Genomic DNA, 26,234 nt, shown 5'->3' on the forward strand with positions numbered 1-26,234 from the left:
GCAAAAATTCTTAACACTGTTACTCTGTGCTTGTGCATATTTAGTATCATACTGGATGCTTCCTTTTAACCAGGATTGTAGATATTTTATTCACCAGTTATTAAGCTGATAAAGATGACATGAATATATACCAAATTCAAGTGTATACAATAACTGTTAGAAACACAAACATTTCTGTTTGTCCATGATGGAGCAGGGCAGGGCATGATCTTGGACGGTCATCTGTCCTGCCGGTTTGCTGTAACCTTCTCTGTAGTCGGGAGACAGTGAAGCGGCTTGCTCCATAGTGTCTGGCAACGCTGGCACATGACATGCCTGCCTGCAACATGCCAATGGCCCTCTCCCTTGCTTCTGGTGACATTCGAGGCATTACGGAATGCACAGAAAAGTGACTAAGTGTTTCCTTTTTTTGCAGTGGCCTAAGCTTTGAATTAAGGCCTTTTTACAGGTGACCTGATCAGGCATTGTTCCACCTGGACCTCGTTGGGTAAAAGTGCACCTAATGAGCTTTCGTGTGATTGGCAATTTACAATGCTTCACTTCACAAGCTGTATTGCTGGTCAGAGGGCTTAGAACAAATTGACAACTTTTTGTGAAAGTACATAAAGTATAGTATTCTAATTCCAGAAAATGTTGTTTCTTTTTTCCATTGGTATATATTCTGAATCGGAGGGCTGCATGGTGGTACACGGGTTAGTATTTCTGATTCCCAGTTCTGGAGTCCTGGGTGCTGTTTGAGTGGAGTTTGTATGTTCTCCCCGTGTGTGCAAGATTTTCCTCTGGGTGCTCCGGTTTCATCCCATAACCCAAAGACAAACTGGGAGGTAAATTGACTTATGTGGAAACGATGGTAACATTGCACTGATTGCTTGCCAGGATAGGCCCCGCAACGATGTATTGCATAATGTAGAAAAAGTCACGACTCTAATCCGAGTTAAGTAAAAAGGTTGAGGAATTTTCACTTCTCTGTAGATTTCAATTCTTCAGCCTGTCTGGATCAGCTAAAGCACAAGAGAAGATAAAAGTACACAATTCCTCCAAGAAAGAAAGATGCAAACATTTGTTAGATTACATCACCTCACAAATGTTAGCGTGAGATTTCTCTTGTGTACAGAAGACCAAGGAGGTTGAATCATGTCCCTGTAGTCATCCAACCTACAGCAGATGTATGTTTCATCGTTTCTAATTTAATTAATTCTCTTGCATTTTTTACTCAAAAGGAAATCTTTCTTTTGGTTCCTAACTAACAATAGTGTGGTCCCACATGTTTACCATTTCTGCAGTATTATCATACCAAACCTACTGTTTATAAGAATGTATATGTATCTATTGCTTTGAGCTTTTTCTTTACTGAAAGTTTTGGGAAGCATAATGAGTTTCAATTATACAGATTTTTTTTTAAATCTAATTGTATTGTCTTGACTGAGATCCTGCAAGATTGAGGTCTTGACCGTTGTTCACCACCTTTTGTAAGAGAGGTAAGTTTGTGTGGGATTGAGTTTCCATAGTATTTCTTCACTACCGCTAATGAGCAGAGTTTTTACTGAACCAGGAAGAGGCTACAGGCAGCAAAGTTCTTGACAGTGTATACAGCGTTATGGTTTTCATGCAGGAAATAAAATAGGCTAGGCTCTGCAAGATTATCTACCAGCTCACAAGAAGCAACAACACTCCAAATTATATGTATTAAAAAAGCTTATTGAGTATTTAGTCAAATTATGATTTGGTTTATCCTGACTGACCATAGGGTGAAGAGGTACAGATGCAGAGACAGAAGTTGGACCACTTTATTATTACTTTCCTTTAATGATTGGTGTGTTGGGAGATTAAGGTACACTGCATGTTCTGCAACTCCAATCTTTGGTCTGACAGAAAGGGCTTCTGTGTACACTGTACTGTACATAAACTGTAACTGCAATAACATGTAGTTAAAGAGGTTGCTTAACAAATAATTCAGAGTGCAGTAGCAATAATAAGACACTGAAATGTTTTTAGGCGAATGTCCGACAAGATCAAAGACAATGATGTGTTAACCAACAGTCAGAAGACACAAAGATAAGGAAGTACTCCTCAGCAAGTTAATCCTGAAGACACACATCACTGGCTAAGGATCTGCTCATGTTGCCAAGTGCTCTTTTGAATTTCCTTAGGCTTGTTTAGGCAACACAGTAGACAAAAACTAGTAGAGTTTGCCCACAGCTATAGAATAACACATCTGTCAGTATCCGGCTTAAGTTTATTTTTGCTCTTTTCCCTCTTTTTCTTGTTTTTATTTGATTTATTTTTTCCTGTGACCAGGAATACCCTCCAGTTCATACCTCTACTTGAAATATGCCACAGGCCACGTTTTGTGATCCATGTTTTAACTAATACAATTGTTGTGCTTCAGATTTTCACACATCATTTCTCAAGATATTGCCATGAAGTTAATTCTGCCAGTTTGGTAGTTTTTCAGCATGCTGCTGAAGGAAGGTGGAAATTTTGCATTCTTGCAGAGTACATCAGCTACAGCTGTGATAGCAGAATAATAGGTTTGGAAATGTTGTTTTTTGTAGACTGAAAGAAACAGGAACACATGTATAATGAATTTGGTCAGTGAAAGAATGTCTCACTCCACAGTAAGAAACCTTAAAAAATAATAACTTGCTGAAAGTTTGTACTGCTTTTGCATTGCATTCTCAGTCTGGTATTTGGTCTTGTCAACGATTAAGAATTTTCTATTCAAATTATAACTCAGAGTTAAAAAACTAACACCCTTTGAGAAATTGATGTTTATTTTAAGAATATCACAATTTACTGATGTTTTGATGCGTGGTCTGTTCTTCAGGGGGTGCTATCTTGAATACCATGCTGACCGGAATTTAAAATGTGTGTCTGGACCAAAGTGCTGCACATTTCCAGCACTGTTATCGCTCGGGTACTGTGGTGGAACAAGACTCAGTATCATGCTGGTAAGTGCTAGGGTCTCAGCTCTCGCAGGCGGTTTGTGCAGTGTTGTCACAGCATGTTTATGTGATTGAAGATCTGTGCTCCTCCTGCATGAGTTGCTTTGTTGTGTTCTGTATGCCATCACTGGCATTTACTGCTGTACTCTGACTTGATCCCTAAGCTCGTGCTGGCAAGCCTGGCGGAAATCACAAACCGCTGAGCAAAAGTCAAACTTTGGCATATATCGAAGGAATTGTCTTCCAGTTGCTTGTGGTGAATATTAATAAAGCTATACATCCAATTCCATAGATGCTCTATGTTCCAAAACAAAAACTATTCCCATCATAATAATTACATGCTTCTTATAGCTGTATACAAGCTGACACAATCTGCCAATTGCTCCACTGGCAAAACAAATTAAGATTTTGAATCGTGTTCATGCTTCTATCAAGGTATATCAATATGAATGTTACAGATCTGCGGTTTTTATTATTAATTCATGTTGTAGTCACAGACACAGACAGTCATAGACACAGTACGAGAAGTAGTAGCAATAGTTTCAACAGGGTGAACTCAGTATCACAATTGTACATGTGCTTATGGAAATGATCGTCTGCGATATTTTGTTTATTTACTGAGCGACCAACAAAATCCTCATGTGACAATCGTCAGCTGATTTGCATGCACTGCAAAACACATCACAAAGCAGAGATAATTATCATGAATTAATTGATGCATTGACCTGTTTGTTTGTTTTTTTGGTAATTACCATCAGGCTTGGATTTGTAAAGGGGTATTTCATCCAGTTAATCTATTACTGTCCCATGGGTGGAAAATGAAACTTCAAAATAGATTCAAACCTACTGTAATTGTCTCTAAAATACAATTTTATTATAATTCATTGGGATTTGGAAAACTGGCAGGTATAAAAATATATAGACTATCTGTGCCTGTGGCTGAAGGTTGCCGGTTCAAATCCCGCAACCGGCAGAGGAATTCTACTCTGTTGGGCCCCTGAGCAAGGCTCTTAACCCTAACTGCTCCTGGGGTGCTGTACAATGGCCAACCCTGTGCTCTGACTCCAAGCTTCTCTCTCCCTGTCTGTGTCTCATGGAGAGCAAGCTGGGGTATGCAAAAAGATGAATTCCTAATGCAAGAAATTGTATAGGGCTAATAATGTGATGTTGTTATATAGTCCCCATGCAATGATTTTCACATTTGCACTATTTTTGTAAAGAATACAGAATAAACTGGGAATACTGTTCAGGGAATGTAATTACTTAAATTCTTTGCATGGCAGTAATTCAGTGTGCTATTCTCTGCATTTTTTCTTTCGGTGTGTTTTGGTGCATGTTGGAATGTCAACATGAAATTGCATTCTTCACTTTACTCCTCAGAGTAAAGAAATTCACTGCCTCAATACTGTGAGCATTTATAAACTGAAAGTTAAAACACTTGTTGCAAAATTTTGAAAAGTGTTAGCGCTCCTTCACATACTTGGCTATATTATATTCTTCCATCTTCGCTGAACAACTGAAAGGTCAGGCAATACTTAATTTCTGAGTTAAGGAAATCCATTGAGTTAACATAAAAAATGAATTCTCAAGTATGATAGGATTACAGACTTTCAAAAACTCAAAAAATAGTATTATATTAAATGAAATAAGTCAGGAATTCACAACATGAAACAGAAGCAACAAGCAATTTTGACTGATTCTCTGTTCCTTAAAAACAAAAACCAAGCTTATTTAATGTGTTGTGAAGCATAGTTTAGTAGTAGGATAGCTTTATCAGTGGAAATAATCTATGCGGTTCTGTAAACTAGAAGCCTTATGATGACCTCCCTGATTTTACTCCTTTATGACTTATTACCATGTAAGGTTTAGCTACTTTAATTTAAGGCTTAAAAGTACAGTTACTGTATGTACCAAGGCTCTCCATATTTATGCAATAATAAACCTTAGCCCTTCTTCAAAAATGTCACTTTGAATTTACATACCAGCATTGAAATCCAGAACAGGTCGGTCTATTTCAGACATCTTCCTGGTAGCCATTCCTCTTTAGAGTTTGGTTATGCTCTGTCTTCTCCTACCATTAAGATATAAGGCCAATCTCTTGTGTTCCAACACTTTGTTCATTTTTCAGTGCAGTACAATCTCTACTTACATGATATATAGCATTTTGATTTGGGACAGTAGACAGGAACCAAAAATGCATCTGAATCTTATTGCAGAATAAAGGTGTGAGAGTCTGTGTGTGTTAGGGTTTATCATCCATAATCATATTTCAGTCTGACTCCTTGACAGAATGAATTGCAGTACAAAGAAGGAAATGTAAAATGGATTTCAAATGTTGTTGCCAAAGACACAAACGTGGTTTGGAAGTCTAATGCCTAGTATAATGAGACCAAACCTCTGCTGTATTTGGATCATGTTTTATGATACTTCAAATAAAAAGTTTCCATTTAAGCCTTGCCAGGAATGAGCTCATTTTATGAGGGACTATAATGGAGGTCAGATGTTTCTGTACTGTGCCTATATCTCTCTGTGAAACACCTTACTTAAGTAAAGTTTTCCTTCTGGAAGTCTTCTTGCTGGCACTGAGGAACATGCAATGCATAGTATATGTTAAACGTAAAATATTTTGAGTTCTTGAGACATAAACACTTTAATTTACGATCTGTGAATGTTATTATTTCTTTAAAGGAGTGTATTCATGAAACAAAATGCCATTTGTGAGGGATTGTACCCTACTACTGTTGTTTTTTGTCTTCGCTGGTGGTGTTGTAGTAACGAGAGCATTCATAATTTTGTCATGGCAGAAGAATCAAAGGTGTTTAAATCAACATCCAAGTGAGTCTTTCCAGATCTGAGAGGAACACACAAGTGGCTGCGATCACAAAATGCTGTGTTTCGTGAGCACACCTTATGAGCAATTGAAGCTGTAGAGGAACGGCAGAAACTGTATGACAGTATTCTAAAGCAAATCATCACATGTCACATAATGCTAATTGACATCATAATCCCCCAACAGCTGCTAAGATAACCAAAGAATTCTAAATATCTCGAACCCTGCTTCTGGGTCCATAAGTGAACATAACAACAAAGGAGCTGTTAGGCAGCAGTATGCACCACTATACTACTATGCCGAAACATTTACCTGTTGCTTAAGATGACTGCACGTGAAAGCTGAATGAAATCATTGAGAACAAATTACAACATTTTCAAATATTACAATAAGGAAAATTACATTTCTAAATTGCAGCATTGGTTTTACAAAGTAGTTCTAAACCCTATTTAAGTTTGGGGTGAAGCTAAATGTGTTTTGCAGACTACTTGTGAAGGTTCATTGAGGATCACAACTGGGAGTACCACAGGGAACTGTACTAGGACCACTACCTAATTTATATCAATGATTATAGATTCTAGTAAACTAGTCATGTTTGCAGATGATAGCAAATTAGGAAGATTAGCAAACATTATAGTGAATGAAATTCATTGACAGTACAGTTGAATGCATAAGCAGGCAGTAGGCAGGCAGGCTTGTAACTAACAATCTGAAAAACATAGTCCAAAGTCATAGCCAAACAAACAGTCCAAGCTGAGAAAGCACAGAATGAAGGCACAGAGGGTGATCCATAAGACTAGTTCAAAGCTGCAGTGAATTCCAGAGTCGTGGTCCAAGCAAGGTAGCAACAAAGCCAGCTTAAACAAGAGAGAACAAACGCAGAAGCCAGAGACCATAAAGACAAGTGCAGAGACTCCATGACTGAGTGAAGAGGCACTGTCATAGCTGGTCTTCAATACCCACTGGTAAAAAGGTAAGTAATGGTTTAATTGCGCACAGGTGGAATTCGTTTTTTGGTTCCAGTCTTGTTGTCATGGCAAACAGTGGATTGACAGGCTGAGTAGAAGCTGGTTGCCATGGTGCTTCAAGTGCACCCACCAGCATTCCTATATGATCAGGTATGATAGTCCAAACCTGTGACGCCCCTCTGTATGGCCTAAGATCTATTTTACTCGAGCCTCTCTAGCTCCCCGAGTCCCACAGGCCTGAAAGCCAGCCCAATCCGTTGCTACCTCTAGCACTCTCCCCCTAACCTCCCACTATCCCTCCTTCCTCTCCTTCCAAGGCGGGTCTAGATACAGACTGAAACCCTTTTCCTCCCAACTTGGACCAAATTAATTAGCACAAGGGAGTGGTTCATTACATGCAGAGCTTGTCCTGACAGCTCCCTTCCCTCACATGGAACCTCACTTCCTCTGAGTGCTAATTACCTATTCAGTCCAGCTGGGCTCCATTCTGCAGTTTTGCTCAACTGGCAGGTGGCTATATTGAACTGGACCTGACTTTCGAGCAGAGATTCTCAAAAAGCCACCTCTTATTCTTACATCACAGACCTAATTTAGAATATTGTATGCAATTTTGGTGAGCATGTTATAGTAATTAGTCTCGAGAAGAGCAGCATATACATTATAGAGGAATATCCTAAACTTACAAACTGAAAAAATGAACCTTTTTAGTCTTGAACAGAGAACACTACAAAGGGACCAAAAAGCACTCTCCAAAATTGTCAATCACAAGAATACCCTAAACTGGAATTGGATAAGAGAAACAGATCAGACATACTGGTGTCTATAAATTGTCCACGTGTGTATCTATAATATATTATGTAAAACCCATAATATATTGTCTGTATATTGTATATATAATCTGTTGGATGACCACAAAAAATTTGATTACATTTGTTGACGGACTATATAGTGACATGTTTCTCTTGCTTTGCTTTGTAACAGTATTTTTACAGTTTCCCTGAGTAAAAATACAGCATCATGCATCACAGCATTTTTTCTTTTTTCTTTCACTTTTTTACTGTGTTTTAAAGCATAATAGTGCTGCCTGCAGAAACTCAAGACATGCTCCCATAGAAAAGAAACTTGAACTTAGTCATTATGGTCAGTGTATTCAAATTTTCCTTCATCTCTTAAAGAACCTGTTAGAAGACAGATGTGGAAACTTTTATAAGTCTTTTATTTTCCCTATATTTTAAGGAATTTAGTAAAAGCACAAATACTTGAAGTTGAAATTGCTTCCGAAACAGCTACAGTATATACCTAGAATATATTGTATATAATGAATCATAGGGCAGACATTTGATTGTTGTTAGTATTTTTACACATCATTATCAGAGATAGCCAATAGCCAATGTGGACTAGAAGGACAAATGGAGCATTTTGCAACATATTGTGTGTCCTGTGTATAAGTACAATTTGCTTACACATATGAATTTTAATTCACATATTAGATGTATCTTATAGTATTAGATACATAGTATCTAATACTATAAAACTATGTATTAGATACAATAGATACATTACAGTAACAAATGTCTTTAGAGTTATGGTTCTGAGTGAAATACATCATGATCATAGAAATATTTATTATTAAGTTTAGTAACACCTTAACCTAATATTTTAATATTTGTTTATTGTTATGGCTGGGTAGTTTTTAATTTCTTTCTTAAAATATCTTTGTAACATTGTCATGGGCTATATAAAACCCAGTGTGTCCTGACATTATGAAGCCATACGCCAACAAAATAATAGACATAGTACATCATCTTGCTTCCTCTAAACAAGCTTTAAAATACTGATGATATTTTTATATCGTCAGAATCATCTAAGAAACAAAGAATTTAACAATAAACACATCAAGATCTGAAGTTAAAAGATTATCTCACTCATCAGAACTTTTGCTATAGTTTTTATACAATTTTGCATCATGATATTCTGGTTGGTAAGCCCTGTCTCCTTCTTAAAATAATTATATTAATGGACTACTATAGTAAAACTTTATGAACAGCTGTACTGCAAAACACACAGAATTGCATTTGTTATGTTCAAACAGTTTTTCCCATATTTTCTAAGTCAACCAAAATTAAAGCAGAGTTCTATTTCCATATTTCTGTTTTTGCTGATATCACTTTGAGAGCTATCCCCAGGGTTTCTTCTGTGCTTATAGACTTCTTAAGGCTTCACTGTAAACTGTTAGTTTATGTAAAAAAGGGATTTTGTGGTTTTCTGAAATATGTTGAACCTTTCTTATTTATAGGAAAAGGAAATGTGCTTGAAACAATATTAAAGCTTTCAAAGAAAATGACAAGTGCAGATCTACAGTGCTTGTGAGGAATGACACAACAGTGGAATGCACACTCTGTGCTCTTTGTGTTCAATTTGTTTATACTCAATTATAAAAGGTTCTGCTCTAATTGTGTATCTCCACCTTGCAACTGGATTAGAAACATTTTGCAAGATATCACACAGCGTGTTACAGACCTCTGTCCATTCCCAAGCAATGAATCATTTAATCAATCAGTTGACCTCTATAGTCTTCCCAGTGCTCAATGCAAGCTTCCCCCACTCCACCCATTCGATGGATTCTAAACCTCTCTAATCTCTTCTGAAATGCTCAATGATTTGTGAGATTTCTCATTGCACTGCTCATCTATTTCTCCTAGCCATTTTCTTGCTGGTTTTCTCCATTTCTGCATTTCTTCCTCCTTTTCTGAAATTACTCCCTTCACTATTGTCATCCTTCATTCTGCATGTATGCCCCAAAAGACCCATAATAATAATAATAATAATAATAATAATAATAATAATAATAATAATAATAATAATAATAATAATAATTGCTTACACTTATATAGCGCTTTTCTGGACACTCCACTCAAAGTGTTTTACAAGAAATGATGCGACGGCAGCCATAGTGCTCCAGAACGCTCACCACACATCAGCTGTCAGTGGGGAGGAGAGCAAATGAAGCCAATTCATAGATGGGGATTATTAGGAGGTCATGATTGGTAAGAGCCAATGGGAAATTTGGTTTATCTTACTTAGTAAGGCCCCTCCTAAGGATGCAATATCTTCTCTTGGTCTGCAAATATGACAAACAGTCACAGTCCCAAAGTCATTTTCAAAGGGTCTATCATGTCAGGAAAGGGATCTGGATCCACAATACACTACAAAACCCACAGGCCTCTTTGCGGCATCAGTTCCTCCAAAGTCTCAATCAGGCATCCAATCGCTTGGAGCTTCACTCATAAAGCTGGATTTTTTCATTCTGCCAAGTGCCAATGTCACACAGACAACCCCTGGAGAACGACAAAGCCAGCTTGCTGGTATGGCCTGGATTTCCAAGTTATTAATCTCCAAGTTATTTTTTAGTGTAGGCCAAATTTTGACTCCCTGTCTGCATATCACATCACCGTAATAGTGGGCAGACCAACACCATTTTCTTTAGGAGTGATTGCCTTACTCCAATAGCGGAGTTCCAACATAGCAGCTAGGGGTGTGACCACCACTGAAGACAAAGCCAGAAGCTGGCATGACAGCTCTCTTCAGCTCTACTCTTTCTCCCTGCTTCTAGGAAGGCCTACTACAGGGTTTGCTCCCATGGCGCTCCTGAAGACCAGACGTGGTCTGTAGATACTGTAGCTGGATAGCTAGTGTCACTAGTTTTCACCATTTCCCATGCTAGCACTGCCATCTCCTTCTGGGAAGAAAGCTTTCCTCCTGTGTACGAGCTTCTGCATAGCTAAGGAGCCACTAACTCAAGCACAACCATGGGCCCACTCTCCTCCTGTACGCAGGTCACTGCAAACTCCCCTGACTCACTTTCTGTTTTCCGACTCAAACACCAGTGGCAAAGCCAGGAAGTCACTGGGGAACTTTTAAATATGAGGAGCCAAAGTAGTGCAGTAGTTCTCATTCCTTACGGCAAAGTCACAAAGCATGCATTGGCATTGTAGTTCTGCAAAATAAAGACACGATCCAAAACAAATGTATGCATAACATAATGGACAACACAGATTCAGTGTAGACCACGTCAAATTTAAAATAAGGAAATTGAACACAAAGGACTCAAGTTTTTAATTACTGAAAATAAGGCCCGCACATCAGATGTCCATTTAAAATTGTAATAATTAAAATGAAAGTAATTTCTGCTGGGATTATGGTCATTCATTTAAGTTAACATTTTATGTTTGAAGCACAGAAGAGCAAGCCATTTTAATTAATCTAAAAAATCCTGACTAATTTAATTAACTTACTGCTCAAATTAGGTTTTAAAAGGCCAAAGGCCACTTTTCTGTCCTCTCATTTGTTTGACTGAAATATTATAATTTTTCTTAATTTGGTTGGTTTGAAAAACAACAGAACAATAGACAACCAACTGTATTACCATTCTTTAAATCAAGAAAATGTCACTACTGTCTGTTTTTTTTACCTTGTCTAATGCAAATGTAGGATATTTACTGTAATGCATATCATGGCAATGCGAAGTTACCAAACTTATGAGTACTACAGATGTTTATACACCTACCTCTAATTCAAATTGTCACTAGAAGACTTCAAACTCAATGACACTACAATTGACTACATTTCATTATTGCTTTTTTAACATATGTACCGAAAAATGTTTTTAGATTAAAACTAAATTTCACTACCTTATACAATTCTGTGGCATACAAATAAGGTCAAATCTGCTTAAACTTGTTTAGGTCACCAGGTTGCATATCCAATTGGATTGCAAAATAGATGTATATGAACAATCAGTAACGTTTAATCTCAGGCGACGCATTTTGTTCTCTCTCTGTCTCGTTATGTTATACAATATTTTTTTACCATCCACTTATACTGCATTACCATCAAAGGCATTTATTCTTTACTGTAATAAGTGATTCCTTACTTGTACTTGTTTTATAGGTTGATACAATACTGCACAAGCATTACGTTTGTACCGTGTGCCTGCTTCACTGTTATTTGTCACTTTTCATTTTTTACTTATTTTGTCCAATGTAGAAACATTTCTTTTTTATGTATCTTTATGTCATTTTGAGTATTTTGTAAGTTACCCTACAGAAAGGCATTTTGCTGATCAAATAACTACCAAAAAATGCTGAACCACTCATAATTGATGGTAACTGGTCCAGTCACAAGCATTTGTAATGTTCAATTTGGTAGACAATGTAGCTAGAAATCTGCCCACATTGGAGGTAAATGTGTTTTGACACCACAGTGCTGCAAACCTGCAAGAGTCCAGACAGTCACAGGGGTCACTAGGAGTCGGGAGTGCCCTGGCCGACATAACCCTAGTTGGCTGGGTGCTGTGTTCTGGGGGCTTTGCCAGTCATAGTCGGCTAGTGACTTGAGCCCAAGATCATAAAGCTCAGCCTGCGCTTGGGCGGAAATCTTTACTACTTCTTCACTTGAGGCCTGAGTCCATTTAGTTTCTGGCAAACACAGATGGCTGCTGCTGGATCGACTTTTTTTGCTCAAATATTAAAAATCCGTCTTAAGCCAATCAGTGTTAGTTGAGTCGGTGTCATATTGTGAGTATCTTGCATCTTTATTCTCTCAAATATCGTCCATTAGAAACTATCCTGACTGCTGATGTATTTTCTAACAGTGCTACTGGCTTGGGAACTGTAAAACAGTTTGCAGTACGAGAAGCAATTTTTATGGCAAAAATGTTATCCATATAATGGGGAAATTATTGTTAGAAAATTCTAGAAGAGGAGAAAATAAGGAAAATGAAAGAGTGATTGTTGTCTGTATTTTTAAGAGATTTTAAGATCTAAAGCTGAAGACTGGTCAGCTTTAGATCTTAAAATCTCTTTCTAGTTGTTCTCCCTGTATTACTGGGATCCTCAGTGCAGTTTGGGATGTTTTAGATGAAAAGTGTTATTTTTCATGTTCCAAGCTGAGCTCTTTGCTATACTGTAGCAAGAGTGTTGACCTTCACAAAGTTAGGAAGATTGAAGACTGCTTACAGGTCTATAGGCACTTTTTCAAATCCAATAACCCTTTCTAGTTGTTCTCCCTGTATTACGTTTTTTGTTAACTCAAAATCTCTGTTATTTTTAAACATGCTTTATACTAGTATATGTTTACTGTAATTTGTTGTGGGAATAGTGTGCTTCAGTTGTTATGATTGCAAATACTGGTGAACATTATTTCTTATTTAAACACATGTTTTTTGTTAATGAATACATCACAATAAAAGTGTAAAAAATAATTAAAATGAGAATGTTCTTTGAGATGGGTAGATAATGCTTTAGGGGTATCTAGAATTAATTCATCAGTGTGTGGCAGTCACTGATGTATTATAAAGTTTCCATTGCAATTCCACTTTTTTTTTGTCATCTAATTTTCACTCTGTGTAAAAAAGGAAGCCTTTTGTTAGGAGCAGACAGGTTTCCTCTCGCATAACTGTGATATTATGAGGAACTCGTCCTTGCAAAGTTGAATTTACCCATCAGAACTAAGTAAATATTTGTTAACACTGGTTAAATGGCCCAGGAAGGACCTTCCTGAAAACTGATCTCAGGCTGAGAATCATTGTTCTAAAGTGTGTCAACAAAAGCAACAACAAACAAAAAAAAAGATGACTTTTATAAGAATTTAGAGGCCTTATAAACAAAATACTTATGCTTAAGCACCCAAATGTTTTGAATACATTGCGCTCTTAATTACGGATTTGGATTTAAAGTAGGAAACAAGTGGACAACCTGTTATATACTTAATTGCTTCTAAAAGGATAATTCTGAAAGGATAAGTTAAAAAAAACCTATGAATATTGCAAAGGAGAGCAGGTCAGATGGTCAGTCTAATCCTTCTGTTTTGTCATTAGCTAATTGAACTAAGAGTCTCATCCAGTAAGAACACAGCGTATCGGCTACAACAGAGTGGATGGGCAGCTTGTTCCATATTTTTTTCGCATAAAATTCCGAAAAACACAATCCAGGCCTGTTTGATTTCTCACTGTAAAACAGATTGCTTCTAAGGAGTGCATAACCCTGAAAGGCTTTGGTCGTTTAAGAAAAAGCAGAGCTGCAATGCACGACGTTTATTTATATCACGAATTTTGTTCCAGGGCTTCACTCCATTGAATCCTACTCCAAATTCTGGTAACGATCCATGCCAGGGTTTGCCAAATGCACCATCTGCTGTTTCTGAGGTGCAGCAGCAACGAGCTATGTACTTAGCCGCAGAAGGCTCAGCGCACTATTTGTCGAGCATGTGGAGGTATACCCAGTACCCCCCTCGAGTGAGAGCGAGTGATTTTGCCCAGGCGGATTAATTCATGTTGTGTGTGCTGAGGCTGCTTCTTGTCACTCATTCTCTTCGCAGCGTGCGAGCGTACCCAGAAAACAGCCAAGGAGCAGTGTGCAAAAATATATATATTCAAAAAATTGAAATATAGGAAAAAAAGTCACCTACCAAAAACCCTCAGCATCTTCTTACAGGAACATACCTTTATAAAGCAAGAAACATCACTTATCTAGCGATTGCAATGCTTCAAACCAGGGATCTCATCTGGGCATTGCTTTTCTTTGGCAGTGCAGGTAAGGTTTGCTTTTTAAGTGTTTTTTTTTCTTTAAAAAAAGTACCCGCTTGCAATTAGTTTTCACTGTGGTTTGTGAGATATCCTGCTAGTTGCACTTGGCGTCCCTTCATCTCATAGACCCAAGTTGCACTGTGTTCAGGAGCCAGATTTATTGTCAGACGGGAGCTGTCCTGACTGAATTTTCCAGGGCTCACCGAAACGTTATTCTCTTATAATTTCATTGAATGCGTGCTCTAGTGATGAACTGAGCTCAGTTAATTCCTGATGCGTGCCCTCAAAAACCGACTTTGCCGTTTTAATGTTGGAGTTATTTTTGTTTGTTTTGTTTTGTTTTGCATGTTTGGTAACATTGAAGTATATTTGTACAACAAATGTTGCGTCTCTGTCCGGTTTGGCTAGGTGGGAGCCAGGTCTTGGCAGCGAGCTTTTGCACTGTTAATAAGGATTTGGCTCATGTGTGGGAGATTAATTGAAATAAAATTATGAGCATGCATGGCGTGCAGTATATATAGTCCGAAAAAGAAATACATGGTTGAATTAGGTTTACGCATTTATCCTTAAGGCGCAAAAGATTAGGGCAAGAAAACATCCTGAAGTTTAAGTTCGCAATGCACTGGTATCGCAGGAGGGTGGTTTAAAATTAAGCAGTAGAGCATGTTGTATCTGAGCTGATCTCCGGACAGATCAAATTCGTCTTTATTCAATCTCGGTCTCCTTTTCTGTGCAACGCTCGATTTCGGTATATCAGAGCAAATAAGTTGCAACAGACATTTATTTTTTTCTTCCAGCCCCCTTTTTAAAGCAGCTATCTTTCTTTATATTTGCGAGCGTTTCTGTGAAGCGCAGTTTTTGAAAAGGAGACGCCGTGTTTTCAGCTGCGGAATTACTGTACATTGCGCGGTTAGCGTCCAGTGGCGTCTCTCGCATCTATCCAGTAGCATTCATCACTCCCGTAGCAATCCAGGAGGGGATCCCCCGTGTAACGGGACATTGATTTTAAGAAATTGTTATATTTATCTATTGTAGAATGGGAAGGGGGGCTTGCGTTGCCACGTCAAATCGGGGGTACTGTGCCATGGTACCGTGCGCGTTATAAAAAGGTAAATAACCCAGACGTAATTCATAGAAATAGCATCTGGGGAGCTGAATTGCATTGTGCGATGAGGATGGCGAAGTATTCCTGGAGGCGTGTGCGTGTGTAACCCAGCGGAGCAACTCCCCAACTCTACAAATAATGTTTTAACACAGTTAGTAGGCGTAAATCAGGGGAATTTCTCACGCAGAGAAAACGGCCATAAAATATCGGTTCAAAGGGCTGCATCTGTGCTGTGTAGCTCATGGCAGTCGTGCGCATCTATGCTTTTCTAGAGTCGGTTGAAATGCTGAGCTATCCAATCGGAATGCAGGGACCTTGGGCGGGAATAATCCCGTTATTTTTTTATTATTCCAAGGCATAATTCGTTATCTCTTGCAGCCATTCCCCCCCAAAAAAACTAAAAACAAATTAAATGGCTGCAGAATATGCGAAGGGTGGTCTGCATATTTTTATTGCGCTCTGTTAACTTCATGTTGGCGAAGAGATGATTTTGTAGGGGGGGGGGTGGGGTGGCCCCTGAAGACATGGTTTTGCAGTAGGATTCGTTGCGCGCAAAGCATTCTCGGATTAGGAATTTCCACGTTAAACCAGGCTCAGTAATTTGCGGTTTAAGAGGATAAAAGCGAGGCTAAAAAATGCGTTGGGAGCGTGTTGCTTTGTGCTAATGTCAGTGCAGTTAGTAACCGACCTCATCCGGCGAGGGGAGAGGGGAGCCAGACCTACTACGCGCGTTTAAATGGTGGATTATACAGATTGCGCTGTCTGCGGGGCAGGACCTATTGAAGTACTGTACTACGGTGCAGTGCTACTATGGTAGTAGACGGGGGTGGGTGGAGGAAAGGGGCCGTGTTGCGTCTGTCTTCAGTTGGATAGAATTGCAGTTGCATGAAAACCAGTCAGTTTTTCGGACAGAGAGGGGGCGGGTGGCTCTGGGTCGGTGGGCTGTGAGAGAGTTGGTGCCTAGAAGGAGCCGGGAGTTGTAAAAGGAGGGAATGCGGTAAATAATGATATATAAAAAAAACCCATCAACTATGCAATCCATTAGCTATGCCGAAGACGGGTCCGGATTGCGCAGTGTGAAACGATAAACCCATCTGCGAGAACGAAAAAGGGAGAAACAATAGGGTCAGGGCTTCATTGTGAGACAGGTAGGCGCGCTGCGCTCTAGGTGGGGTTCCTGAGGCAGCGCACAAGCAGAGTTTCCACGCGTAAAAAATACTGCATTTCGCCCCTTTGGAAATTAAAAGATGGAAGTACAGTACTTGTTGAAATTAACAGATTCCCTCAGATCCTATCCCATTCTGCACCAATACAGTCACTTGAAACAGTAATAGCAAGAGGATAATATTTATTCAAACCTGATTTTGTTAACTAGCTGGTAGTTTTGTTAAAAAAAAATACTAGCGAGATAAGGACTCGGCTGGTGTGAAATTAGCTTGGCTACCCCCCACCTCCCGGAAAAAAATAGGGAAACGCTGTAATGTCTGATGGAAGATGTCCGCTTTTCCTTACTTTGGGGGGGAGATGCACTTTTTTGGGGGATAAATTGGAAAAGATGTATTTTTTATCTGGGCGCAGGCTTTGGTGGGGTCGGTGCTGAAGGGTTGATTGATTGATAATGCTGCGCTTGAAAGTTTGCAGGGCGGGGACTGGGGGTAGGGACACACTACACCTGCTGCTCTCAATCTGCGCACAGCCTTAACGGGCCCCGGGCAAAACCTGGAAAAAAGCAGAGGGAAATGATTAAACCGAAGAGGCGAGTTTTATCCAGACGTGTGGCGGCGTCTTCTCTTTTCCGAATGTGCGAGCAAGTACACGGTGTCGGCTGGGATGCGGCTGCCGCCGTCAACACTGCGGGCTCTGTGCATAAGGGATTGAGACACGAGCTTCACCATGTGCACTGCGTAAACAGGTGTTGGGAGTGCACTAACACTAACAGCTCTTTGTGTTGTTGAACGGCGAAACCTGTTATTTAAAAGCCTGCTCGCAAGCAGGCACTCAAACAGGCTACGGTGTTGCACAAAATTCATTAAGTGATGTAGCTATTTATTGCCAGGTTAGGCGCAGTTCAGGCCATATAATGTTATTGATTCAGCAGGAAATGTGGGGATTAACGGGAGTTTGCGCCCAGTGTTGACGTTTTACTGTTGTAGCTGCCATTAGTCTACTCCTGCCTTGGGATGGATGGGCTCTAGTTGGCCAGTTGGCTGAGTATCATGCTGTTAAGGACACAATAGCACGGCTCTTAGCTCTTTTCCCCCCTGTGAGAAAGGCACTCAAACTTTAGCCTAATATACAGCGACCTGGAAAATATGCAGGTTTCTGTGTATTTTTTAGATTCTGAGACAATCATACAGTTTAAGTACAGCTTGTAGACCTTGTCTGCAGCACTTATTGTTGTAGTTGCTGCAGTGCTCATATACTTAGTTTTTAGAAAGCATGATTGGGAACTGTGTTAGAACCATCACTCAAATGTGTCAAGTTGACATTTTGAACTAATTCTGAACACTAATTAAAATGCACAAGCTGGTTGTGAGAACATGGACCGACTGTGTCATGTTACTTACTGTATGTAATTTCCACAGTCAGATGATGAGCATGGTATACAATGAAATGAATATGGTTTCCTTCATTAAAATAGTTTCCAAGGACACTTTTTTTCACTTTTCTGTTTGAGACATTTTAGAGATTTCTACTTTTGAAGAGCTACAGAAGGCTTTGGCAGTGCTTTGCAAACAGATCCTTCTGTGTGCTAAGTGCAGTTTTGTTGGTTCACAGGGGGTGGCTACATTCACAAGGAGTCAACAGTGGAAATAAACATGCAGGCTTAAGATGGATAACATCTGTGATTTAAATTTTTGAAAGGTCAAGACAAGGATTTAAGAGGAACCCTGAAATTTGAGACCAAGGTGGAGACCACAAAAGCAAGGAAAAAAGGCTTGGAAACAGCAAAAGAATGCTGTTTTATTGTATAATGATACAGCTATTGAATATTTAGTGCTCATTTTTCTAAATTCAGTATGTGCTACATCTGCATTTAATTTTCTTTTTGCTTCACAGGCATGTGTAGGTTTGAATTAATGGGCTTTCTCAAAGTTTGAAATATTGTTTACTCTGTGCACAATGACACCTCTGCTGCTGTTCACCTTGCTGATAAGGTGAAAAGTTTGCCCAGTGGAATACAGCCCTGCTTCTTTATTGCCATTCGTACTAGGGATGTCAGCTGTTAGCATATGATTTTGTTTTTCAAATTCTTTGTGCATTACACTGTTAAAGGGATACAAGAATAGGTGGGATTGAATTCAGTACTGTAGAATAAAATGCTGTGTTTCCTGGTTCATGGAGAATTTCTAACAACTGATTTCACTAGCTCTTAGCGGGCTGTTTTTCATGGAATATGGGCTAAAGGGTCCCTTTGAACCAGATGCTGAAAAAAAAATGTATACAGTATTCTGTTTGTAGAATCTTTGCATATTTAATGATATGCTTACTTTGCAGTACTTACACAATGTTTCAGATGAACAAAGGGAAAGCTGAGACCCTATCTGAATCCCTAATAGGAAAAACAGTATTCTTTGGAAGTAATAAACATCTTGGCAAATTGTGTTGATTACTTTGTTCCTCAGTTTAACTGCAGTCCCCCTCCCAAAGAAAAATGAAAGTATACAGTTTTAATTTCCCAGTTATTAGTTAATTCAGTATAATTTAAACATTTGAAAAGTAGAGTAAAATAATGTCTTTCGTTATGCCATCAGCTACACATCAGTTGTCTTCTGGGTTCCTGCAACCAGACCCGCTCTTGATTAAATGTTGTGAAATGTTCATCTCAGTCCCTGAAATGTCTTACCACGCTTTTCTTCGGAGAAAGGTGCAAGTTTGCCTAAGTGAGCCAAATTGATTTCTCCTCAGTGATATTTTTCAGCTGCACATGTTCTTTTGGGTGGTTCTGTCATTTTTTTTTACTTACGGTGCCTTTGTGCTGAAGAGAAAGTAACAGTTCCAAGTGTTCCACGTCACAGTTGTGATGATCCTGAATAAAGGTGGCACTTCACTGTTTCCTGTGTGGGCTCCATTTTCAAAGCAGTATATTTGCGATATTTCTTTTCCGTTTGAAAACAACAGCATGCCTTTTTTTCCCCTGCGTATATACTTATAGTCATAATATAAAAAAATGGGTTTGAAGAGGCCAGGGGGTGGTCTGGCCTTTTTTAATTTTATTTTGTATGTCGCTGTTAAATAAAGACGGGCTGTCTTTGCATATTAATCACTTTGTGAATAGAAACCGGCCTGATCTACTTTGTGTCAACTCTGAAGGAGTCCCAGGGAGCCCCTGAGAAAAAAGGAGGGAATTGGGATTGTGCTGCTGAAAAGGCAGCCCTTCCCCTCACCTCTGAAAGGGGTTTTCGTCCATTCAAGTGGAAGGCTGCTGAATGCTGGTGACCTAGAATGGTCGTCTTTGGTGGAGTAGTTCCATGACATGTGGGGGGGCTCTCTCTCTCTCTTCCCCCCCCTCAGTGAGGAGCCGTTGGGCAGGGGGAGGAGCTTGAGGCTGGCTGGCTTTTGTGCTGTCTCTCGGCTGGGGTGTGACTCATCACTCTCTGATGTAATCCCCAGCAATGGAGGTTATCTCATCCCTTGGTGTAATGCTCTCCTGCGCTAATTAGCTCTGCATGAGCAGAAATCGTGAAAACAGTCCCTCTTCTGGGGAGAGGCGACGGTGATGAAACCATTTGGTCCAAAATGCAAATTTCTTTTTGTATAAACACTTAAAACCACTGGTTTGTGGAACGACTGCAGGCGGTTGCATTTGAATGGTTTTTAATCACGGGTGTTTTAAAATTGTATGAGCTTCTTGGAATAGTGGTTAGGGTCTTGCAACGGCCAAGTCATTTGTGTCCCCTTCTGTGGTCACTGCCGGCATACACTGGGGAAAAAGGTACTACCTCTTCATTGCTCCAGTCCACCCAACTGTAAAACTTAGTGGCATCACATCCAAGGGGTGGTGCTGCATAATGTTTGCTAAGGAAACCATGATAAGCACAGGACTGATGGGCTTCTAATTATGGTAGATGCTACAAATTAAAATACCTTTGTACTTTTAGTGCTCTAAAATCCTCAGTTGATTTTTTTAAATTACTTTTCAACACAGATGGGTGGTACTTAGAAATAAGTGGTTATGTATATATCAGTTCTTCTTCTAAATCGAAGATGGGATGTTTTTTTGAAGGCTCCAAAAAATACATCATGGGTGAAAGGCTCATGAGGTTGTCAGGGAACACAGTTTCTACCTTGATTTGAACCACATTTACAGTGATGTTGGAGACATGCTCTGGCATCAGCTCTTGAGTTCTAATTTCATGCCTGCTACTCAAGGTATAATAATCAGCCAACCTGGCCTGTTAGCGCATCCTTTGAGTGGGGCTCTCAAAGTAAACTAGCTTGTGAACAGTGGAATTGAGCTGATTAACAGTTGGTTAAACAGTAAAGATAATAGTTGTGCTTGACTGCTGCCAAGGGAAGGACTGATCTGTTGAGGAAGGCCGAGCTAATAGCATCCTTTCATAAATTACAGCATTAGCATTTATTACACAGCTTATTTTCCACTGCGGGCAGTGGTGACTAACTTAATGTAAACCTGGCAGAGCTGTTGGGCCACGTCCTGTCTTGTTTTAATGAACTGTGCATGGGCAGGGTAAAGTTATGATTTCTAAGAAGCTGGCCCTTCTCTTCTGGACGATGTGCAATGCACGAATAAAGAAAGCCTGTTAATTGTAATGAAGTCCCTTTCTCTTTGTTCACCTACTGTATGCGAGGTATGTCATCTGTGCAGTTTAAATCCTAAGAAGTGAATAAGCAAGGAGATCATTTTTGCTGCTCACCAATGAAGTGTGTTTGGCTTAGCAGAAATGTCTAGTTGACGCAATTGTGCGATTAAAACATTTTCAAGGTTGTTAAGATGTTTGTGAGACTTACACTGTAACTGTTCTTTCCCCTTGTTTTCTGGGGGGGTCTTGCAGATGGCGCAGGAAAGATTTTTCTTTTACCTCACCTGAAAAAAAAGCTTTCTACCTTCCCGAATTTGGTGTTGGAACAGTCTTCCTGCATTCATTACCAACCTTAAGACACATTTTCTCGATTTAGAATGATAACCTATATCTTATAATGCCTGCACTTTGTTATAGAACAGCCAAAAGACTTCTGGGAGTTTGATTTGTATTGTTAACTGTGTTTGAGGTCTTTTGCAGCACAGGATCACATATTGCTTTTGGGGGCCAGCTGACACTTTCAAGTGTAAGTGGAACATTGGTGTCATTCTAGGACAGTTATTTTCAGCATTCTCCATTACTGAAAACTCAGCTTCTATTCTACTAGGATGTGCACCCATACCAAGAGTGCATTTAACTTTCATCTGCCTGGAAATGCAAAGTAGCGTATATTAATTTAAACCCTAAAGGATATGACGGAGCGAGAAGCTTTTGTTAATGTGCAATATATGCTTAAATGATTACAGTGCATCAAGTTATTCATTCAGGGGTAGAAACCCCTGCCAATATCTTCAACACTTAAAAGCAAAATTGCAATTAGCAAAGCTTCTTATTAAAGGAGACTGCGGTATTTCTTTTCAGAGAATGATAAATTGAAGTCAGATTTATTAGGAATTACATGCAGTTACCACAGTTACAATTCAGTGCATTTAAGGTTTAGATTAATATCCCTGTTTGATACCTGCAGTTGATATCAAGAGGTTATTAATTCAATATCGGCTTCGGCCTTTTGATACTTATTACAGAGTGAAGTGCATGGTCTTAGGTACGGAGTTTGTCGAATACAAAAAAAAATGTGATTAAATTGTCTATCTGGAACCTTATTCCATTCACATTACATTATTGCACAAAGCCCAGCACACAGCATGGCTTAATTTTGAGAATCTGCTTCTTGTTGAAATAATGAGTATATTGTACAGAATGCTGGTATGCGTATTCAGACTGCAAAACCTGCTCTATTGTTTGGTGATTTGTGAGCAAAGCTGCTCATTGTTTGAGGGGCTGCAGGCTATGCTAAAAAACAGCGAAAGTATCTAGGGCTAATCTGTCAATTGCTAAATGAGATTTTCTGTTCAAACTGGCATTCATGACGTGGGGAAATATTAGATTGAGGTGGCAGCAGGGGCAGACAGTTTGGCAGTGTTGTATAATGCAGAAACAGAGAAGGGATGATAATTAGGTGGGGTCTTGCCGACAGTACAAGCCAGCCCTACCTTCTTTTCCTCTGCAGCAGCTTGTGCAACAAAATGTTAAGGTAATAGCAGCCGCAGGAACAACAGTAAAATTCCAGTGGAGTACCATAATGGGGCACTTACATTGAACTGCCATGCAGTACAATTTAACGAGTTAACAATTGGAGAGGAGTTCTTAAATTTTATTCCCAGCTCCAAGGGTATCCACTCTTCAGTGCAGCTGGGTTAGAAGGTGATTTTACATCTTGTGCAGCATTGGTTAAGTGCTGTTCCTGAAATTTTCTGGCAGTACAGAATACACTACCAGCCACAGTGGAAGTGGCTTGTCGATCATTTATGCTCTTCTTCACACACAATCGGGCTTGGATGGCTGTGCGTTTCATGCATATGGATGGGTTTTTTTTGTCTTTGGAAATGGAACAGCGTACACCGGAACTGGGATGAAGAAAGAAAAAAGGCTGTGACTGAAGCAAAAAGCAAAACTGCTATTCGAAAAACAGACATATAGAAAAGCAGCGAAAAATACGTAAAAACAGCTGAGATGCTTTGAGGCCGCAGTACCCAAATAAGATCAATATTTCTAATCTATAAAATTAGTGAACGTTATTAAATACATGCTGAAAATTTGGTATTAAAAAGTAGAATTAAATAACCTCCTCTCTGAGAGAGTCTGGGGTAAAACCGCCTCCTAATTTTATCACAACACATTAATTGCATTGTGGCCTGGGCCTCAGAGAGTGCTTGATTTATTGGGGTTAAGCATTTAAAACAATGAAAGAGGAGCACTTTGAATATACCCTGCTGGCTTCAGCCTTAATCTGTAGAAGGGGAGCAACTGAGAAGCAGACAAAGGGAGGGAGAAGGATGCTTTGTGGGGGAGGAGCTCAAGATGTTATGCATGCCTCTGTAATAGCTTCCAACCCATTGTTTTTTGGCTTCATCATGCAAAACACAGGAGTGAACAGTACAGGATGATGCATCTAAAGGGTCTCTATATAATGTGTATGTTTTCGATTAAGTTCGGGAGTTGAAAACCGATAGCTCTGTTTAAATACCGACGGTCTAATTTCAGAAACTCATTTCTGAACATTTCAATATATGATAGGGCCGTTTCTGAACACATGGTTTCAGGGTTTAAGAGTGCTCTGTTGGAAGAGTTTAAAATGCCTTTAAAGTTTAAGTGCAGTTTCTGTAAATGGGATACTAACAGCAGTAGTCGTGGAAGCAATAGAATCTAGTCAGCTGAGTGAAAGTTATCTGTTCTCTCATCAGATGTTTCTATATATAAAAAATGTGGGTCAGGTTTTCTCCTATGAATTTAGCTCAAGAGACCCACACTTCCAGCTATATAGCACACATCAGTTTAAAGTGTGTATTTGTAGCTGCAGATTTTCGGATGTTTTTTCATTCTTTTTTTTTTAAAAAAAGACACATGAATATTTTAGTGGCTGACAGGATAAGTGTGTGAGGATTGTGTATTCCTGACTACAAAATTATGAATCGCATGTATCTCATAGCCTCACAGGACATAAAACTTCAATATTCTAGCAGCCTTTCACAAAATAAGTGGAATTATGACAATCTTGACATGTGATTTGCATAATTAAGAAGGCCAAAGCTATGCTGTGATTTTGCAGTTAAAATTAATAGGGACTCATTTGGAAGCCTGCTGTGTCATCTGCGCGATTACAAGTGCATGGAAGAAGGAAGATTTATGAGCTGTGAACTGCTTAGGTATCAGTTTCTTATCTGGACATTTTTATCATTATGATTTACCCTATCTCTGGCATATCGAGCTACTACAGTATATATATGTTTTGAACGTTGTGAAAGTGCTTTCCTGTACAGGCTTTTGGCTCTGATCTTCGGTGAGATTATAAAGTCTGATGGCTGCTGTTGTGCAGGAAGGAGTGAGCAATATTAGTCTCGGAGCAATGAAATTTGACAGGCAAAGACAGCATGAGTATGTTAGTTGTGTTTTGGTGTGTAACTCCAAGGCCTTCAGTTTCAGGTTTGGGGCTAAGAACAGGTGACCAGATTATTATTTTTGAAGAAATTTTTTGAGATCTGTTCCATTAAGCCAAGACCACAGATAATCTTGCTCTGTAATCATTTGTCTTTGGGTTTTCTTTTATTTGAAAAAGAAAAAATGATAGACACTTGAACAGTGTCAATGAAACATATCAATAATTCTGAATGGCATTTTCATAGCTTTGAAGAGAAACGCCTCTGTCTATTCTTATATTCTTAAATCTTAGGTAGATATTTGTGTTATGCCCTCCCTAAACAAATGACCAAAACTAATTGCAAATAGAAGTATGAAAAGGGCATTCTCATGTTTATGCCCATATAATTATCTGTAAAAATCTCACAAATCCTCATGTTGTTTTCATTACATTTTGGTGTTAAAGCATTTTGGGATTCTCTATGTTTTATTTCCTATTTGCAGTATGGGTATCTCCACAGCCTGTAGTACTTCTTTAAGTTCCATATTCACGAACAGTGAATCTGTATTTGATTTGTGTGGTATATGTTGTGGCTATAGATTTTGCACAGTCATCTGAATGTAACACTAGTTCCACATTCACTGCCCATCTCAATTTAAGCAGGAGTCACGTGTGTTAGAATTAAAATTATTATTTTTTTCTTCTTAGCTGACGAAGTTTTTCATTTCTCAGGCACAAATAAATGACACGTCTTTTATTTAATGTGCATAGGCAGCATAGCTGGGTGACATTTCCAAATCAAACACATTATCTGATTTCCTGTGTGTTGTGTATTTTCAGAGACTGCAAATATCTTCACTCTTGTGTGCCCCTGTTAACATTCCAGACAACAGTTTTCTTGGGGCTATAGGGTATAAAAAAAATAAAATACGAGAAGAAGCTGTGGTCTTCGCTTGTGATAGAATGGAAAATGTCAGTTTGTTGAGCAAACCATTATATGAAGTCCTAGACAAGATATAAGGTGAAAATGCGTAAGCGTTTCAAAACTGTCAAAACAGTGGAGATTTGGCTTACTTGCATACATTCTTTTTAAACATTTTTAGCTGATTAAAGCAGCCAAACTGAATTCAGGCTTGACGGTAAAACCGTTTGAAGCCTCCTTTTCCAAGCAGATTTTTTTCCCCCTCTTTCATATGATAAAAGTATTATCAGAGAGGTTTTCATGTGCTGTAATGCTCCTGAGAAATGACTTTGACGCTTTCCTTCTATCTGAATCTCTAAAACACCATTATAGCAATTCTGAACTCCGGCTCATTTCTCCTGGCTTTAACTCGACTCTCTGCATTAGCTCTGACATGTGGTGCCGCAGAGAACATCAATGAGAACCAACAAAGGCAGTCCCTTACAACTGACATCTGTTTACACGTGAAAGGAAACATCAATTTCAGTGTTATTCTCATCTGAATTCTTGGGGAAGTGTTTTCTTGCCTTGCTTTTGTTGTTCCAAAAGGTATGTTTATGATTAATGGAATGTTCAGCAGTTTTAAGATTGAGGATGCGAGGTCCAAATTGCTCTTCTACTATAAAACCAAATCATAGCTCCGTTTCCAAAGCCCAC

At 39.1% G+C, this 26,234-nt stretch overlaps 1 protein-coding gene across 13 annotated transcripts in view; it reads left to right on the top strand.

The window, feature by feature from the left end:
- The window catches only part of LOC102684295 (neural cell adhesion molecule 1), a 353,088-nt gene that overhangs the window by 94,139 nt on the left and 232,715 nt on the right, over window positions 1-26,234 (top strand). For 4 of the 13 annotated variants that reach the window (XM_015337753.2, XM_069182972.1, XM_069182974.1 and 1 more), the window contains exon 1: window positions 14,028-14,335. The exons of 1 other annotated variant lie outside the window; for it this stretch is intronic. In XM_015337753.2, coding sequence (XP_015193239.2) covers window positions 14,284-14,335 — 52 coding nt within the window. In that variant the 5' untranslated portion in view covers window positions 14,028-14,283. Of the gene's footprint in view, window positions 1-14,027; window positions 14,336-26,234 lie in introns of those variants that run through there. 8 more of the 13 variants (XM_069182977.1, XM_069182979.1, XM_069182976.1 and 5 more) reach the window with 7 other exon arrangements.

The sequence above is a fragment of the Lepisosteus oculatus genome, chromosome 23 (genome assembly GCF_040954835.1).
Source record: "Lepisosteus oculatus isolate fLepOcu1 chromosome 23, fLepOcu1.hap2, whole genome shotgun sequence".
Classification (NCBI taxonomy): domain Eukaryota; kingdom Metazoa; phylum Chordata; class Actinopteri; order Semionotiformes; family Lepisosteidae; genus Lepisosteus; species Lepisosteus oculatus.